Here is a 19,046-nt window from a genome sequence, read left to right as displayed (position 1 = left end):
AAGTTTACTGCTGTTGCAACGGACAACACCAATCACAAGGACTATCCCATCAGTAAGCTATCTACAAACCATAAGAATACACAGGTATCAAAGTGCTTGTGACTATTTCCGTTCTGGCATCTATTCTTGGACTCACGTCAACTCTGACAGGTCACTAATATAGCATACTCGCGGTTTAACTATCACAACACATAAGACAGCCTCCCATCTCATAACACTGTTATCGTTAGTTACGTAAAAGCATCTATCTTATCAACGGCGCACCTGGTTTATGCTATGACCGGATGTGAGAGTTAAATGTCGAATATCTAACAAAGTATTGCATTACCAAACTATCAGCAGCTCCTCGTATGACAGTCGGAGCCAATGACCCCAGTCAGTTGTATTGTATCTGGTGCCAATTTGCATTTCTTGACTGAATTTGGAATATGAATTGGAATTTGAGATTCAGCCCTGATACCAAGCGTTGGGACCTAGGAGGTCATCCAGCAATGAAAGGGAAATTGAAAGTAGAAAAGGTTTGAAAGGTGTAACATGAAGAAAACCTGGAAGTTACACAGTGAAACAATTAATTATTATCAGGGACGCTGCTAAGAACCTTATTTGTTCCCTGCAGTGCACTGATGGCACTAGCTCCCTACGAAGCAAGAAAATGAAAAACCAGATTTTGGGTGCAAAGATCTGATTTAAAATTGGAAATGCACAAATGTTTACGGTTACTCGCAAAAAAAAGTAAATAAATAAAAAAAAACACACACACATTTTCCAGGTACGCTATGGATTAAATGCTCCAATAACAAGGCAATCCAACCGAAAACAGCATACACACCTCATTGAAATATTCGACAAACAACAAGATAAAGTCCGATAAATTCCAGTCATACACAAACATACTGTAAAACATGAAAAAATTCACTTTCATAAACCTGGTCAGGGCGCAGCCCACAATGAGCAAATCTTGAGATGGCCACACCAGCTCAGGTATCATCAAAAGACGTGTATTGAAACTCCCTAATCTATCTCCGACCAGATAAAAGGCCTATATCGAAATGGGATCCCGCTAGTGGCCCTATCACTCAGGACACTAGGATACTATCCTGTATCGAATTTCCTTCGCTGACCTGAAGGACGGTGTAAATAAAATCCCATCCCATTTTAATGATAGGACACTTATCATCTCGGGTACGTTTGCCTCTAAGTGGGCCCCGGGAAAATTCTCAAGATAATCTCAAGATACTGAGGGCTCATCGATTAAATATTTCAAAGATACTGAAATCTAATCTGACATAAATCTTGAAAGATATTTAATAGCACCAAAGCCTTCATACGGACTCTGCAATGTCTCCTGGAACGTCTTTAGCTTCTTTAGTCTTGGCACAAACTTTAAGCCCAGTTTTCATGCTAATTATATACATTTTTACTGTATGATGAGATACTCCAATGAGGTGAAACCTCTAAATCTAAATATAATGAGAGAGAGAGAGAGAGAGAGAGAGAGAGAGAGAGAGAGAGAGAGAGAGAGAGAGAGAGAGAGAGAGAGAATTTCTAAGGTCCTTGCCTAGGTCCTAGGGCATTCAGTTGACTAACTACCAGATAACGTAAAACAGACTTTTCAGTATTAACGAAAACGTTTACGAAAACGGTTACCCAGGCTAAAATACGACACACGAATGACTTACGCCCAGGACATGACCAGCCTAAGCTGCCTAAACAAGCTACGAAAATATTAAAAATCAGAATGACTTACAACCCAGGACATGACCAGCCTAAGCTGCCTACACAAGCTACGAAAATATTAAAAATCAGAATGACTTACAATCCAGGACATGACAAGCCTAAGCTGCCTAAACAAGCTACGAAAAATATTAGAAATCAGGCCGCTGGCAACACCACCCTGGCTCATATATCACCTCATCAATAACACCCGAATGAGCAATGGGACCTCGCACTCCCTGTTGCTGGGTTAGAACTGGATAACCAGAGGCATAATCAGGCTGAAATACCGAATGGCATTTCTCGGTTTACTGCGCAATTTCACATATCTGCTACTACTAGAAATTTCATAAAAGCTGTTTTAGTACACTACTGAGAAGTCTGATACATCAAATGAATCAAAACTTTACAATAATCCTATCAACCAAACAAAAACTTCTTTCAGTTTTCTTCTGAAGATTGAAAAAGAAACCCACAAAATTACTGTGTATAACGTGTTTACTTATAAGTAATTACATTTTTTTTTTATTTTACCCAACACTCGAGTGTTGAGTTAAATAAAATGTAAATATTTCTAAGTAAACATGTTATACACAGTAATTTTGTGGGTTTCTTTTTCAATAATCCTATCACCATCAAGAACACTATAAATTGATCATTCCACTACATTCTTTCAAGGAAATCATATACTGTTTGGAATTTGAGAAATTCTCGACTACTCCTCTCACATCCTGCCTGATTGTCATTCCGTTCTTAACCCTAAAAATTTAGGCCTTATACCAGCTCCACAGATCCGCCAGTCACTCTTCGTCAAGACTATATCAACAACAGATAAAACTAATGGGAAAATTATCACACGAATCCAGTTACCATACATTCCAGAGAGAGAGAGAGAGAGAGAGAGAGAGAGAGAGAGAGAGAGAGAGAGAGAGAATTAAACCTGATCCTGTGTCAACACAGAAAAGATTCCGAAAGTGACATTCTATCAATATATTGCTTTTTTGTATTTTTAGAAAGCGAAAATAACGTTCGAAGCAGATCCAAAGTTAAGAAATTCCTTGAGAGAGGAGAGAGAGAGAGAGAGAGAGAGAGAGAGAGAGAGAGAGAGAGAGAGAGAGGCAGGCATTCAGGGTTATCAGCTGAGCGGCCCACATCTTAGTAACATATAAAACCCATTCCCTGGTCATGGGGGCTTGAATTCCATGGGCCTCTTATCGCATATCTCTGATTCATCTATACATATTTACAGGCAACTATCCTATACTCTCTCTCTAGATACGTATACACACACATACATACACATTTTATATCATATATATATATATATATATATATATATATATATATATTACCTTCACATAAAGGCATTCGAGAACAAACAATTCTTTTCTCGTTGACAGAGAGAGAGAGAGAGAGAGAGAGAGAGAGAGAGAGAGAGAGACACACACACACAACCCACATCGCCCACGATTCACCAGTCCCCCCCCCCTCCCACACGCCCACTAACTCCCTCCCTCCCGCCCTAACCAAACCCCAATACCAAAAGCCCTGGCAGAGGTATAACCATAAATACGTATAACATTAGGAGAACACACGGGTCACAGAGGTCAGCCTACAACCAGCCTTCCTTCCCCCACACCAAAATACCCGGAGGGTATCGTTTAGGGCGAGAAGGGAGCGGGAACCTGGGTTTTAATGGAGGGAAGGAGGTAATATGTTCGATTCAAGTCTCTCTATTTCGACAGTTTTGGGGGAAAATAGAAACTATTTATAGGATTGTTCAGCAACATATAACATAATTATTGCCCTGTGTCTATGTATATATAAGTAACATGCAATAGGAAATGCACGAAGACCTAATTACAGAAAACCATACACTACAATACCCACAATACAACAGAACTGTTGAACGACTAATTAGAAAATTAAACCAACATTAGTTAAAATCAATAAAATATCTTTAAACAACCAACATATTTTATCAAAACTTTAATTTCGCCAACAAAAATTGATAAACAACATAATAAACCTTCAAATTAAATGTCAAAAGACACCTGCAAACTTCTGAATAAGAACATATAGTACATCCGGGGTCACGTTTTCCCGCCAAAAAGTCTCTTTTAGTCCATTCCTATTCTTATCCCGATATTCCCACACAAGGAGGCCCGTCAGCGAGCCTAACAACACCTCCCCCCGTGTGATCCATCACGGCTCAGGGGGAGTTTACGCTCCGGCAGGGGCCCCAAGTGGGGACACTGAACCCCGGTAAGAGTTCCCGCCAAAGTCCCTTGAAACCTCGCTATAGCGACGCCCACTGTTTATCTGCAACTTAAAAGGATATAACCTGTTTCCAAAACACCTTCGCATACGTAATGCACCGGTATGGTTTGGATGTTGCCAATCTAGATGCGAGTAAATGACACAAACATTCCTAGCCCTTACGATGTATATTTCAACGAAAATATCAAATATATATCGTAAATTTAAGGTATAATTGTAGACCTAACTCAACACCTGATTTCACCTCTCTCTCTCTCTCTGCCCATTTAGCATTTAGAGGATACTTCATGTCACTTCACGACTCTCCACAAGGTACAACCTAAACTTCAGTTTCCACGGGTAGCAACATTTAGGCTGTACTGCTTACTATAACCACGGGAGCAGCCAAATCCCCTTTATGGAAGCAAAGTTAAAAATCTTCCTTTCTCATCCACCTTAATACTACTGATCTCTGCAGCTCCCACGAACACGAAAATCTCACAACAATAATTACAGGAAACGGGACCCAATGCATCGTGAGAACCACCGCCTAATTATAAAGTATTACGAAACATTGGGATGCTTCATTTAATTCTAATGAGACTGGCGCTTTTCAAGAAATCGTCCATATCGACAATGAGCTGCTCCATTAATTTTTCGATAAATCTTTAAAAAGACTCGCTTAGGGGTGTCTTAAGAATTATTTCACATCAGTGGAACGAGGAATACCTCGTCGAGGCCATCCCGTTCTGATGGTATTAATATTGGAGCAATGTTTGTTTGCATAGTGTTTTCACGTTGCACGGAACCAGTGGTTATTCAGCAACGGGACCAAAGGCTTTACGTGACTTCCGAACCACGTCGAGAGTTAATTTCTATCATCACCAGAAATACACATCTCTGACTCCTCAATGGAATGCCCGAGAGTCGAACACGCGGCCACCGAGGTGGCAGGTCAAGACCATACCGATCACGCCACTGAGGCGCTGTGAGTGTTGTAGCAATGAGGAGATAGCCTAGCGCGTACTTTCTCTCTTTTCATCCTAGTTGCAACCCACATTAGTCAGCTTACAATAAGGTACGTGACTCCTCGTCTATCCGAGATTTATGCACGATCCTCAGCGAGAGAGAGAGAGAGAGAGAGAGAGGAGACGAGAGAGAGAGAGAGAGAGAGAGAGAGAGAGAGAGCGTGTCATTTCAACTGCAAGACAAAAAAAAAAAAAAAAAAAATGACGAGGGCGTTGAGAGAGGATATGGATGGTGGGGGCATAATGACGGGATGCTACATACCCCCACCCCCCCAAAAAGTGGATAAGCTGTCGCAAGAGGTAAGTGGAACGACCGAGATGAAATTAAATATAAGAAGGGAAGGGGTTTAAAAGATTGCAAGGTTTATCCTCCTTAAATAAGATTTTCACAACGCCGCTGCATTCTTTAGTGTTGTCAAGTAAAGCTTCATTTAAGAGTACCAGTCATGTTCCATACAAACTTAGAGCTGTGCAAATCTTTTTTTTTTTTTCATTTACGTGGTGCTTTGTATACCCTAGGACAACCTTCGACAGCAATTTCAAAAAGGGCCCACAAAAACACACACGTATCCACAAAATCCAAACATATTTTGTAATATCTAGCCACATCGTAAAACAAAACAAGATTCAGCTACCAATGTACACGGAAAAATAAACCTAGGTCACTTAATATCAACCTACAAAACAGGCATAACTACGTACTCGGTTAAATAACCCTATAACGGCTTAAAACGGAACATATATTACCGAAGCTGAAATATATATACATGACTTAACCAATTCTTCCCAGAAGTCATCCTTCGCCCACAAATGCAAAACAGAAACTGAGACAAACCTTTCACAAACGGGCCAAGTGTAATAATACTCTCCAAATTCAGCAACGAATAGAAGGAAATAGCCAAATCTAACATATTAGTGAGTGTGAAACGAAATCACACGAAAGGTCTAGCGTATCAAAACGTCACGACTAATTCGTCAATGTCTTGACAGGTCACATCTCCAATGTTTGGTTTGTCACTCCCGTGAGAAGGGAAATAGTGCGTCAGCGAGGGAGTTATAAAATTGGACTCAGATAAAGTCTTTAACACTAAGCTTTGTTAAAACTGTAATGTGAAGCGCATACGTGTCCTCTACATCTACGCCATGCCGATAATTTAATTAAATTTTTGTCTATTTTATTTACTTTTTTTTCTAATGAATGGTATCTTCTTTCTGTATTTTTTGTAACCTTCAGCTGCCTCTTTCAAATGAACACCATATTCTTCAGAAGCTTTATTTTAAAACCTCTGTGGACTTGTTCCATATGTATAGGGTTCATCTTCTGAATAAATAATCATTTTAGGGTTCATCTTCTGAATAAATAATCATTTTAGGGTTCATCTTCTGAATAAATCATCGTTTTAGGGTTTGTCTTCTGATAAAATCATTATTTTTGGGTTCATCTCCCGAACAATAATGATAATATTAGGCATGGTCAAACAAAATAAAATCAACTCTTGCTGTAAAACATTCCTTAGAACTCCCTTCACTCAGGTAACAAAATCTGCTGCGTATCATAAAATTAGCCAAAACTCTAAAACAAGACATTCCATGCGGCCTGAGCAGGATCATGAGTTGTCAGTTATCGCATAGTACGCGTTTACGAATCTTGACAAGCTGCCTCCTAAGACGGATCAAGCTTTTAAGATTAAAACGTCAAAAGTGCGCAGAAGTGAGAAACGACACGAAGTTAAGGTATCTGGGAAATCCGAGACAAAATCGCGAATGACCGACGGACGCTTATCTCCAAATCTGATTCATCACGTCTGAGAGGAGGATGCCAACAGTTAAATCAGGTAGCTTATTGTAATAGTCAAATCTGAAATGGCTTTTGGCATAAACTTCACAGAAAAATAACCGTTTGAAGATACTCATTATCATTTTGAAGGTTCTCCATAGGCCTGTATTAGGTCCAACTATTATATCTGGCTCTATTTGTCTGTTAGCTACAATAGTTTTGTTTCAAGAACTCATCCCAAAGCATGTTCTTTTTTTAAATGAATTTAATTTTCTCTCGTCTACGATTTCACATTTCAGCGGCCTGGGTTACTTACTTATGAGTGCCAGTGGAGATAAAAATAAACAAAAAGAAAGGGCCATACGCAGAGCAGCAGGAATCCGAAATACACGGAAGGGAATCTCACCGCCGGGGCCATTATACCTAAAAACGAACAGAAAAGGGCAAATTCAAACGTGACACGGATGAAAAAGCAAACCTCCCTCACCTTGAGGTTACTCAGGGGCCACCAACAGACGCTGAATAACGTTGGAATAACGCCCCAAGACCCGAGATTATTATAGGGAGCTTCCTACCGAGTATAATGACGCTGACAATAACGTATGAGAAGAATGACATCCCGAAAGGGGTTACACTAGTAGTTTCCATCATCTCTCTCTGAAATAAACGAACTCACTAACATTTCGCGTAATTCGCAAGATTAAAACTCGCGTAAATCTATCAATAAACTGGAACGAAGCTGCACCGGATGTGTCATCATTCTTATTCACGATGCAATTTCCATATTCCCTGCTCTGCGGCCGGTAGGATGGGAGAGGGCGAGGTCAACCACTGATGCAAGAGAAACAAAGAAACAGGAAATGGAAAAACGGCGAATACGTAATCAACAAAGACAACTCTAAAAGGCACAGGTTTTCTTGTCACTGTTAGCCAAAGAGAACGCCATTCGAGCGAATATAAAAACAAAAGACTTTTAATTATTCACGCAATTCAATTTAGACTTGCCATAATGTAAACAATGGGTTTATTATTACTACTACTATACTATTATTCAGAAGATGAAACCTATTCATTCATTCGGTTTTTTGTACAGCATTCCACAGGTATGATTCTTGTACGTTTTGTAAATAAGTTGCTTTTTACATTTTCTTCTTATAATAATCGTCTTTTAGCGTTTACTCATCAGTATCGTAGCTCCCAAAGGGGCCACTGACTAGAATTTCAAGCTTCAAAAGAATATTACAGCGTCCATTTGAAAGAAACAGAAAGAGGAGATCACAAATATATATAAAAAAATAAAAAAAACACTAACAAATAAATACAGCTGAGTAAATCATTCAAACGCACGGAGATCTGCATCGCGACCGAAACCAAAACAAACAAGTGAGATAGGTATTCGAGACGAACTGATGATTAAGCAAAGTCCTCGCCAATAACATAACAAATTCCTGGGTGACCATCAGCGCGTGCGCCAAGACGCCTCCGGGCGACGGATGCGAAGAAAATCTTCGAGTCAAACTTGTGGTAAACGACGAGATAAAAAGAGGCATTCGGAAACGACATCTCCCTCCATCCCCTTTCTACTTATAAACACTCCCTGACCCTTCCCAGACAGGAAGCACTAAATCATAGGAGACCGGAGAAGGTATCTTGGCATTTTTTGTTTCCACCAACTCCACAGCTTCAGCCAAAATCTCAATATGACTTAGAAGTGACATAAGAAATTTATCAACTTACACCTATAATTACCATAAGAAATTGATCATAAACAAGCTTACTGATTGGCTGATTGCAGTCTGAATAAATGGAACGATAAATGCTTTTACTTTTATCTTGAAAATACTTCTAGCTCCACTATGAAATAAATCAGAACTACCTTGGCTAAATTCGTTGTTCCAAGCTAACCCCTTATGGTATCTCTCGTCAACACACCACTTTTAGTTGAATAGTTGAATTCAGTCCCTGGCAATCTAATACCTATAATAATCAACTTACCTATAATTTACCATCGATAAAATTGATCCATAACAAGCTTTCTTATTGACTGATTGTAGTATGAATAAATGGAAAGATAAATGCTTTTACTTCTATCTTGAAAATACTTCCAGCTCCACTATAAAATAAACTGTAAACTCTGAGAACTATCTTAGCTAAACTCCTTGTTGTTCCAAGCTAACCCCTTAAGGCATCTCTCGTCAATACATCACTTTTAGTTGAATCAGTTCCCTGGCAATCTAATATCTATAATAATCAAATAAAAAGAATAATGATAATATAACTACTAGAACATAAAATTACTAAGCAAAACCTGCCCAGAGGGATGCATGCCATTTGCCACATCTGTTCACCAGCTGAACCATATAAATTTCTGCTCTGAGTACCGACCAGGCAAGAGTTCATTTAACGATAGCATTCCAGAAGACTACTTTTAAAATATCATATACAGTCCTGTTATATTTAAATCAAAGCAATGGCATATAAGTGACAAAATATACCATAAACAGCTGCCATGTTAGGTAATAACATGGATAAAGCTACACTCCAAGGACAAATATATTCACTTGGTCAAATGAAGTCTAAAATACTCTAACATTGTATTCAATATAAACCTACTATACCTTACAAGAAAACAAAACAATATAGTTTTTTTTACAAATGCTCCATATCTAAGACAGTCCAAGCACAAATATTCCCAATTTAAATTCCCAAAGTACCCTTTAACTTTATATTTTTATTTCAGTGGTATAATCCTGCTAAGTTGTAATTACAAGTAGAAAGTAAGTTATATAATCCTACCTAAGTGTCCCCAATCCAGCTAAGTTTTAATGATCAGGTACAAAGTAACTAATTAATCAGTCATTAACAATGAAAACTTCGAGCACTTTACATGCAAGAAGCCTACAAAGTGCTAATAAGCTAAGTTTAGCTTTTGTGAGTATTGTAATAGTACTATGTTAAGAGTACTGTACAAAGGTGTGAGCATTAAGTTCTTGCTTTTTAAGAATGGCCCCTAAAATCTTATGAGGCACACTTATGCAGAAACCAGAAGCTAAATAAAATTTTTAACACCCATTACAGGTACCCCCACATCACCACCAAACATCAAGAAATCAACTATTACAGGATTGATAAAAACTGTGGGTATCAATGGCCACACTAGATAGAAAAACCTATGGCTACTGCACAAACCATTTTATTGCATAAATGCCATTCAGCATATACTTATTAAGACCAGTCAACAAGTTGAACTGCAAAATAAGTAACGTAAATGCTAACAAAATTAAGAAAAACAGAATCTGGGAAAATTATGAGTATTGGTGGTTGACTGACTTAACAGGAATGTTGAAGATGGAAGAAAACGAGACAAAAGGGGGTAACACTAAAATATAATCATCCAAAACCAAAACCTTTTCTTTTCACAAAATATCCTATTGCAATTATAAAAACATTTACATTCAATATGTAATGAAAATAGTCATGATTACTAGCTACATAAAAGGAATTACATCAAAAAGATGAAACAAGAGGCCAATCTCTTAACTGTATTTCACCATGTTTGAATTGTGGCTTCATATAATGGTGTAATCTGTAACTGGATAGGCAAGTAATGTTTGAATGTTTGATACAGATCACAGACTCTTTCAGAAAGTACCAATTAATTTCAGAGGTTAGCGTTCCCTAAATAAGGCACACTTACAAAAGAAAGGCTAGACTACGTAGAGGTTACACATAAGTTGAATTAGGTACCCTCACTTGCCAAGCAAAAAGCTTCTAGACAAAACGTTTTTGATAAGTAGTGCCTTATAAAGAGATCAAAATGGCAAAAGTTACATCACCAAAAAAATTCAATGTGCAGCACATGACCAGCTTGCTCTCATGTGTAGAAAAGAATATATCATAAAAAAATTAAAAGCTTTAGTCTTCGTCCTAGCCTTACCTATTAAACTGTCACCATAAACTATATATAGGTACCTATTTACCTGATTAAATTACCACAATAAACTATATATTTAGTCTCAAAATCCAAAGCTCAAACTAGCCACTTTGTCAAATCTGGAAGAGCCTAGCCTGGGTTAACTCAAAATGCCTGACAGCCTAGCTTTATCAGAAAACTAAATAGCCTAACCCAATCTATAAGGATTAGCATCACGACATTAACCACACAAACATGAAAGCCCAAGAGCTCTTATGGTTGAAGTAGACTAACAGCCTACCAAACAAAACCCAGGCTGACCCATCACAATTCTTTGAAATACCAACAAAACCAAAGCTAGACGACCACATAGGTAATGGCAAGGTGTCTAACTTTTGGCTAGGCTTAATATAACCTACAATGACATAAAAGATGGCAAGTGCTATTACTTGAATAAATTCAAATTCTGAATAATAATAAGGCCCAGTCGAAGCTACCAACCAAAGTTCAGAAGCGAGCAGCTTAACCTGTCGGAGGTTTATTCAACCTGTAACTTCACATGATAGCTACTAATAGGTTACGGTAATGATCAACTTTGGCCTACGTTGAGAATTTTACCAAAAATTAAACCCAATACCATACAATATCATGTAGAGTACCATTATGTAGTGGTGTCTAGATTTGCTGAATAACAATCTAGTTAATATCCTCTCCATAAAAACATAGGCTAATTAAAAATACGAAAGTTCGAGTAAGCGAACATAGGTTCCGAAGACCCGTGTTCATCGACACCACAAAATGCTTTGACTCACAAAATTACATATGGGCAGGAAAATCCTTGTCAACCTCCCTAATAACCTGAAGATATGTTTAGATTTAAGAACGATTGCTTGGCAAGGCATTCCTGGGTGAACAAGATCAAAATACAGAGGATGAAATAACCGGAGACACATCTCCAGACTCCGAAGGTATCATCACCACATGCGGACTCAACCGAGAATATTTCGCAATATATACCCGTAATTTCCTTCCAACTCTTCCTGCTGCGTTGAAATTCACGTGATGAAAAGGGAAAGAGTCGTCAATTCTGCGCGGCATCATCAATCTAAAACGTCTGCTTCATATTGAGATAAATGGAAATAGAAAAAGAAAGAGGCGAGATGAAGGAAGCCCATCCCTTCCTCCGCTGCCAGCTGATAGAGCTACGCCTTAGACAGACGTCAACATTCACCATCGCCCTTCGGTAAACTCACCCGTGTACGCTGCTTTGCGACATTATTCCCGTCACGGAGGCCCCGCTTGCATATTAGGCGCAATTTATAGTCCACTTATCACTTTTCAGAGCAAAAATCCGTCATACAGTCACAAAGTCTCACGAAGAGCTCCTCACACTACCACTACCTCAGATTATCAACATGGCCGGCCGACCCGCTCGTATTTTGGCGCCCAAAAGCCACAGTGCTGCAGGCGCGTCGCTGATTGGCTGGGATCCCCGCCGCGTCGCGCGTGATTGGTTCGTTTTCCCCTGGGCCTTGCGGTGATTGGCTGACGTCCCTGCGCATTAACACCAAAATACGTACTGCGCAGGAAAAACATGAGTGACTAATAATGTACTTTATATATATTTAAAGCATATTTTGCGCTTATGAATTATACAAAAAGTATCGCAAATAAATTTATAAGATTTAATTTAACATTACCTTCCAGAGTCATGCGCTACTTACTTATTTTGACGCGAGTTCTTACGCGTTGCTGGAACTTCTTGCGAATAAAGGTTTCTAAAAGCCTGTAAATAAGAGGTGTGCACGAGACGCGCGCAATTTAAAACCTGCGCTTTGTGCGAGAATTTGCCGGACTCTTCCTTCTTCCTACACAGTCCAACGAAAAGCTATTTTTAAAACTGAACGCACGGTATGATGAAAAAATTGTTATTTTGAATTACAGAGCAATGAATAATTCTGAATTTAGTACTTCACTCAGCTAAAGCATTTGTTATATTTGATATAATAAGTAATTACGACTGACGTCATCATTCCATTACTTTCTAAATCCTTGTAGACACTCTAAGATTTGTTTAAAAATCGTACAAGCATTTATACATATATATATATATATATATATAATATATATATATAGATATATTAATCTAATCTTATATATGTGTGTGGGTGTGTGTGTGTGTGTGTGTGTGTGTGTGTGTGTGTGTGTGTGTGTGTATATATGAGCTGTATGTGTGTGTGTGTATGTGTGTGTGTGTGTGTGTGTAGCTGAATCACGAAAGTTTGGAACGTGATAAATCCATAAATAATGGTATAAGCCACGAAGGAAAAATAAACAACGGAGTTTCTGCAAGATCTTTCGACTCGACGTCCTTTAATCAGCTTATACCTTTATATATATATATATATATATATATATATATATATATATATATCATTGGCCTTATTAGGATGTCCCAGAGAGAGAGAGAGAGAGAGAGGAGAGAGAGAGAGAGAGAGAGAGAGGAAGACACGTTTATTTAAACATCACTATAAATGCTGTACTGAGAATTGACAGCCAACTGCGTAAAAAAACTTCTCATTATTAGTCTACCCCATACACAGAAGTCCTTCAAAAGGACAGGACAATAATTTTGTAGAAAACTAAATGCAAATTTATTACATGGGAATATATATGAGAACCTAATCCATAAAAAACAAGTAATTTGAATAAATGCATCTATCTTGTAAGTAAAAACGAAAAGGTCTGAAAGACTTTTTCTTCAGGAATTCATAACATCAGTATCTGTCAAAACGAAATTAGCAAAAAACAAGTGAGAATGCTTAGGCTACTGTTCAATAAAAGAATGAACTCTAAGTATATCTATTATTAAACAGATACCAGTCTAAATTCGCCGTAGTAGTATGTTAAATTCTCAATGCCCATTTATCTTTTAACCAGCGTTTCCTGCCAAGAAACACAACAGGAAAAATGTAGCCTGTGCGAAAAATATACCTAATCAGCAAAATATATCGAATGAGCATAATTTACCAAATATATAAAATCTGCCCAATTGAAGGGGAAGACGGTCAGGTACTTGGAGGTCGTCATCCAGCAACTGACCACCACAACGACAGTAACCAACAGCCTGAGATTGGAGCTACAGAAGCAAACCAAAGGAAGAAATGGACAAGAGAAGAAAATAATGAAATATGGAGATGCTACATCAGAAGCAACCCGACGGAGAGAGGATATAGAAGGTTGGTCAACACCTGGAATGAGAGGAATAACACCCCCCAAACAGAGCAGAGGCTGGCAGACCAAGTAAGGAACATAGAGGAAAAGATCTGGCTCTCCCCAACAGAGAGAGAAGAACTGGAAAGGGAAATGTCACACGACAACGAATTACACGAAGACGAACTGAGAGACGATGCCACAGAAGACGACAGGGATGATGAGGTATCAAACAACGACACACGAAGAAACACCGACGAAGTAACAGAGAAGACGGAATGGGTAGAAAAGATTAGACAATGGATGGAGCCAGATACAGAGAGAACAAAGATACCCTCCATGAAAGCCTACAACATCAAGAAATTAAGGGAGAAAACAAGTGAGGTCAATGAAATAATGGGCAAAAATACACACCACCAGTATCACAGAAACAAATAACTTGGCATATGCAGGAGCAAGATTAGTAGCAGAACTGATGGGGATTCGAACACCAACACCACCAGCACAACCAACCCAACAGAAACCAAAACAGCAACCTCCTTGGAAATGGCGCCTGGAAAAGCAAATCATGGTGATGAGATCTGACTTGAGTAAACTGAAAGAGATGGCAGAAAAAAGGCTAAGACGCAAGAAAACAAGGGAGGAACTCAACGAGAAATACAAAGTACAAGAGATGGGACTAAACAACACAATAGAAGATGTAAAACAGAGGCTTAAGGCCAAAGCACATAAGGTCCAACGGTACATGAACAGGAATAAGGGATACCAACAGAACAAACTATTCGGAACCAACCAGAAAAGACTATACAGCCAACTAAGAGGGGAAGACAACTACCAAGAAATTCCTGAAGCCGAACCAAGTAAGAGACTCTGGGAAAACATATAGAGCCATCCGGTATCACACAACAAACATGCAACATGGCACCAGGATGTCAAGGAAGAAGAAACAGGGAGAATAAAACAAAGATTCACTGAGATCACGACAGACACAGTCAGACACCAACTAAAGAAAATGCCAAACTGGAAAGCCCCAGGTCCCGATGAAGTCCATGGATACTGGCTCAAAAACTTCAAGGCCCTACACCCACGAATAGCAGAACAACTCCAGCATTGTATCCCAAATCATCATGCACCCAAATGGATGACCACAGGAAGAACATCCTTAGTACAAAAAGACAAGAGTAAGGGAAATATAGCCAGTAACTACAGGCCTATCACCTGCCTACCAATAATGTGGAAGTTACTAACAGGTATCATCAGTGGAAGGCTATACAACTACCTAGAGGAGACAAACACCATCCCCCACCAACAGAAAGGCTGCAGAAGGAAGTGTAGGGGCACAAAAGACCAGCTCCTGATAGACAAAATGGTAATGAAGAACAGTGGGAGAAGGAAAACCAACCTAAGCATGGCATGGATAGACTATACGAAAGCCTTCGACATGATACCACACACATGGCTAATAGAATGCCTGAAAATATATGGGGCAGAGGAAAACACCATCAGCTTCCTCAACAATACAATGCGGAGGTTAATATCAGGAGAGGGATCTTCCAGGGCGACTCACTGTCCCCACTACTCTTCGTAGTAGCCTTGGTTCCCATGACAAAAGTACTACAGAAGATGGATGCCGGGTACCAACTCAAGAAAAGAAGCAACAAAATCAACCATCTGATGTTCATGGACGACATCAAGCTGTATGGTAAGAGCATCAAGGAAATAGATACCCTAATCCAGACTGTAAGGGTTGTATCTGGGGACATCAGGATGGAGTTTGGAATACAAAAATGCGCCTTAGTCAACATACAAAAAGGCAAAGTAACGAGAACTGAAGGGATAAAGCTACCAGATGGGAGCAGCATCAAACACATAGATGAGACTGGATACAAATACCTGGGAACAATGGAAGGAGGGGATATAAAACACCAAGAGATGAAGGACACGATCAGGAAAGAATATATGCAGAGACTCAAGGCGATACTCAAGTCAAAACTCAACGCCGGAAATATGATAAAAGCCATAAACACATGGGCAGTGCCAGTAATCAGATACCGCGCAGGAATAGTGGAATGGACGAAGGCAGCTCCGCAGCATAGATAAGAAAACCAGGAAACATATGACAATATACAAAGCACTACATCCAAGAGCAAATACGACAGACTATACATAACACCAAAGGAAGGAGGGAGAGGCTACTAGTATAGAGGACTGCGTCAAACATCGAGAACAGAGCACTGGGGCAATATCTGAAAACCAGTGAAGACGAGTGGCTAAAGAGTACATGGGAAGAAGGACTAATAAAGTAACGAAAGACCCGAATATACAGAGACCGAAGAATGACAAACAGAACAGAGACTGGCATAACAAACCAATGCACGGACAATACATGAGACAGACTAAAGAACTAGCCAGCGATGACACATGGCAATGGCTACAGAGGGGAGAGCTAAAGAAGGAAACTAAAGGAATGATAACAGCGGCACAAGATCAGGCCCTAAGAACCAGATATGTTCAAAGAACGATAGACGGAAATAACATCTCTCCCATATGTAGGAAGTGCAATACGAAAAATGAAACCATAAACCACATAGCAAGCGAATACCCGGCACTTGCACAGAACCAGTAGAAAAAGAGGCATGATTCAGTGGCAAAAGCCCTCCACTGAAGCCTGTGCAAGAAACATCAGCTACCTTGCAGTAATAAGTGGTACGAGCACCAACCTCAGGGAGTGATAGAAAACGATCAGGCAAAGATCCTCTGGGACTATGGTATCAGAACAGATAGAGTGATACGTGCAAATAGACCAGACGTGACGTTGATTGACAAAATCAAGAAGAAAGTATCACTCATTGACGTCGCAATACCTTGGGACACCAGAGTTGAAGAGAAAGAGAGGGAAAAAAATGGATAAGTATCAAGATCTGAAAATAGAAATAAGAAGGATATGGGATATGCCAGTGAAAATTGTACTCATAATCATAGGAGCACTAGGCACGATCCCAAGATCCCTGAAAAGGAATCTAGAAAAACTAGAAGCTGAAGTAGCTCCAGGACTCATGCAGAAGAGTGTGATCCTAGAAACGGCACACATAGTAAGAAAAGTGATGGACTCCTAAGGAGGCAGGATGCAACCCGGAACCCCCCAACACTATAAATACCACACATTCGTATTGGAGGACTGTGATAGAAAAAAAAAATAATAATAATTGCTTTTTTAGGGGGGGTGGGGGGTGGGAACTCTCCATAACGAGAGTTTATACAATGTTCTCAGGGGTCCACTATCATGAAAGCGTTAAAAGTTCCTGTATAATTCATAAAAACTTTATAAAAGCGTTCGAACTCTTTTATAAAGTGTTTATAAATTAAATTAAAGACGCACTTTTAATATTTTTATTGTTGTTGACCCCTTAGAACAAAATAATAATAATAATAATAATAATAATAATAATAATAATAATAATAATAATAATAATAATAATAATAATAATAATGTGTCGTTCTCAGTGTCAAATATCTCCCTCGATCAAGGTCTCGAAAGCGCAGCTGCTGCTGCATAGAGATTACCAAAGAATATAGAGATTACATCACCTGTCGTGTGACTCACTCGGTCACTCGCTCACCCGCCCCCTCCCCCAACCCCCACAGTCACCCAAAATAAGGATAAACGAAGTTTGCCCCCCGACTCCCGACAACAACCTTGAAGCCTCGAGGTGAATTTTGTACAGAAATTGATTTGTTGATTGAGTTATTTACCTGTTTACTTATTTTTTTGTTATTAATTACATTTAATTATCTGTCGTCTATAAATAAATATACATTACGATACATCGTTTTAATGCATTTATATCAATTTATAACCCTTATCCCGTCTAAGCTGGTTGATGGATAAATCCAGGGGTCCAGACAAGGCCTCTTAAACCTCGAAAGACCTAATAATACACCTACGGACAACCCTAAAGTAAGGGTTCTTCCTGGCATAAGGCCAACTTACTCTACATAGGCCAAACCAACCGTCTTGCTTTCCCTCGATCATAATATAACGAAATTCTGGTCTGTGGAATCTTGACAACGGGGTTGATTCCAGAAGCACAAAAGATCATTATAAATGATGAGAATAAATGATAATGTAAGAATAAAATCCACAATCTGTAGGCAGCTTTTGTCGGTGAAATTAACAGCTGTTTGTCGGTGATATTAACAAGTGCTTTTTTGGTGAAACTAACAGCTATTTGTCAGAAAAATTAGCAGCGAATTGTCGGTGAAGGTAACAGCTGTTCGTCACTGAAATTAACAGTAGTCTGTTGATAAAATTAACAACTGTTAGTGGGTGACATTGATAGCAGTTTGTCGGTGATATTAACAGTTGGCAGTGAATGAAATTAACAGCTGTTTGTTGGTGAAATTAACAGCTACCTGTGGCGGAAATTAATGGCTGTCAGTGGATGAAATTAACAGCTGTTTTATTTTTGGGAAATTAACAGCTACCTGTGGGTGAAATTTATGGCTGTTTGTAGGTGGAATTAAGAGCTATTTGTCGGTAAAATGAACAGCTGTTGACGGTGAAATTAACAACTGTTTGTCGGTGAAATTATCAGCCATTAGTTGATGAAATTAACAGTTGTTTGTTGGGCGACGTTGACAGCAGTGTGTCGGTAAACTCAACAGCTATTTATCGGTGAAAATAAAGTCTGCCTGTCTGTGAAAATAACAGTAATCTGTTGGTGAAAGCAACAGCTATCTAATTTTCAAGTCGTTAGATCCAAACTTGCCTTAAAATGGAAATTCTTAAGTCGAAGAGACGCGGCTGTACCAACCGAACGATACATCAGTGTCGTCAATAGCAACGAACAGTTCGTTGGTAGATAATTACTAAGTAGTTATTGAATGAATAATAAGTAGATCAAAGCCCAGAGATAATGACTAATCAGCCTCGTGACCTTGGTATATACAGATGGCGTCGAAAAAACACGAAGAACCTTTTGCAAGACTTCTTGCGAAAGCACAGCAGCATGACAAGCAGCGCTTGCAAGGATGAGTTACAAGGAGTTACAAGGATGAGGATGTCTCAAAGACTTGTTAGTCCATCCGAGGAGACATTGTGTGCTCACTTATCTGCAGGAGCAGGTTTTACTGTGCATGAGTA

The 19,046-nt window shown here is 39.1% G+C and overlaps 1 protein-coding gene across 1 annotated transcript in view; it reads right to left on the bottom strand.

Moving 5' to 3' along the window:
• The window catches only part of LOC135227150 (myb-related protein A-like), a 74,180-nt gene extending 62,052 nt beyond the window's left edge, over positions 1-12,128 (bottom strand). Inside the window, 1 exon segment of the mRNA XM_064267036.1 lies at positions 11,944-12,128. Within this exon segment, the coding sequence (XP_064123106.1) occupies positions 11,944-11,966 (23 nt within the window). The 5' untranslated portion in view covers positions 11,967-12,128.
• Between the last annotated feature and the right edge of the window lie 6,918 nt (positions 12,129-19,046).

Source organism: Macrobrachium nipponense, chromosome 15 (assembly GCF_015104395.2).
Source record: "Macrobrachium nipponense isolate FS-2020 chromosome 15, ASM1510439v2, whole genome shotgun sequence".
Classification (NCBI taxonomy): Eukaryota; Metazoa; Arthropoda; class Malacostraca; order Decapoda; family Palaemonidae; genus Macrobrachium; species Macrobrachium nipponense.
This window is presented reverse-complemented; position numbering and strand designations above follow the sequence as displayed.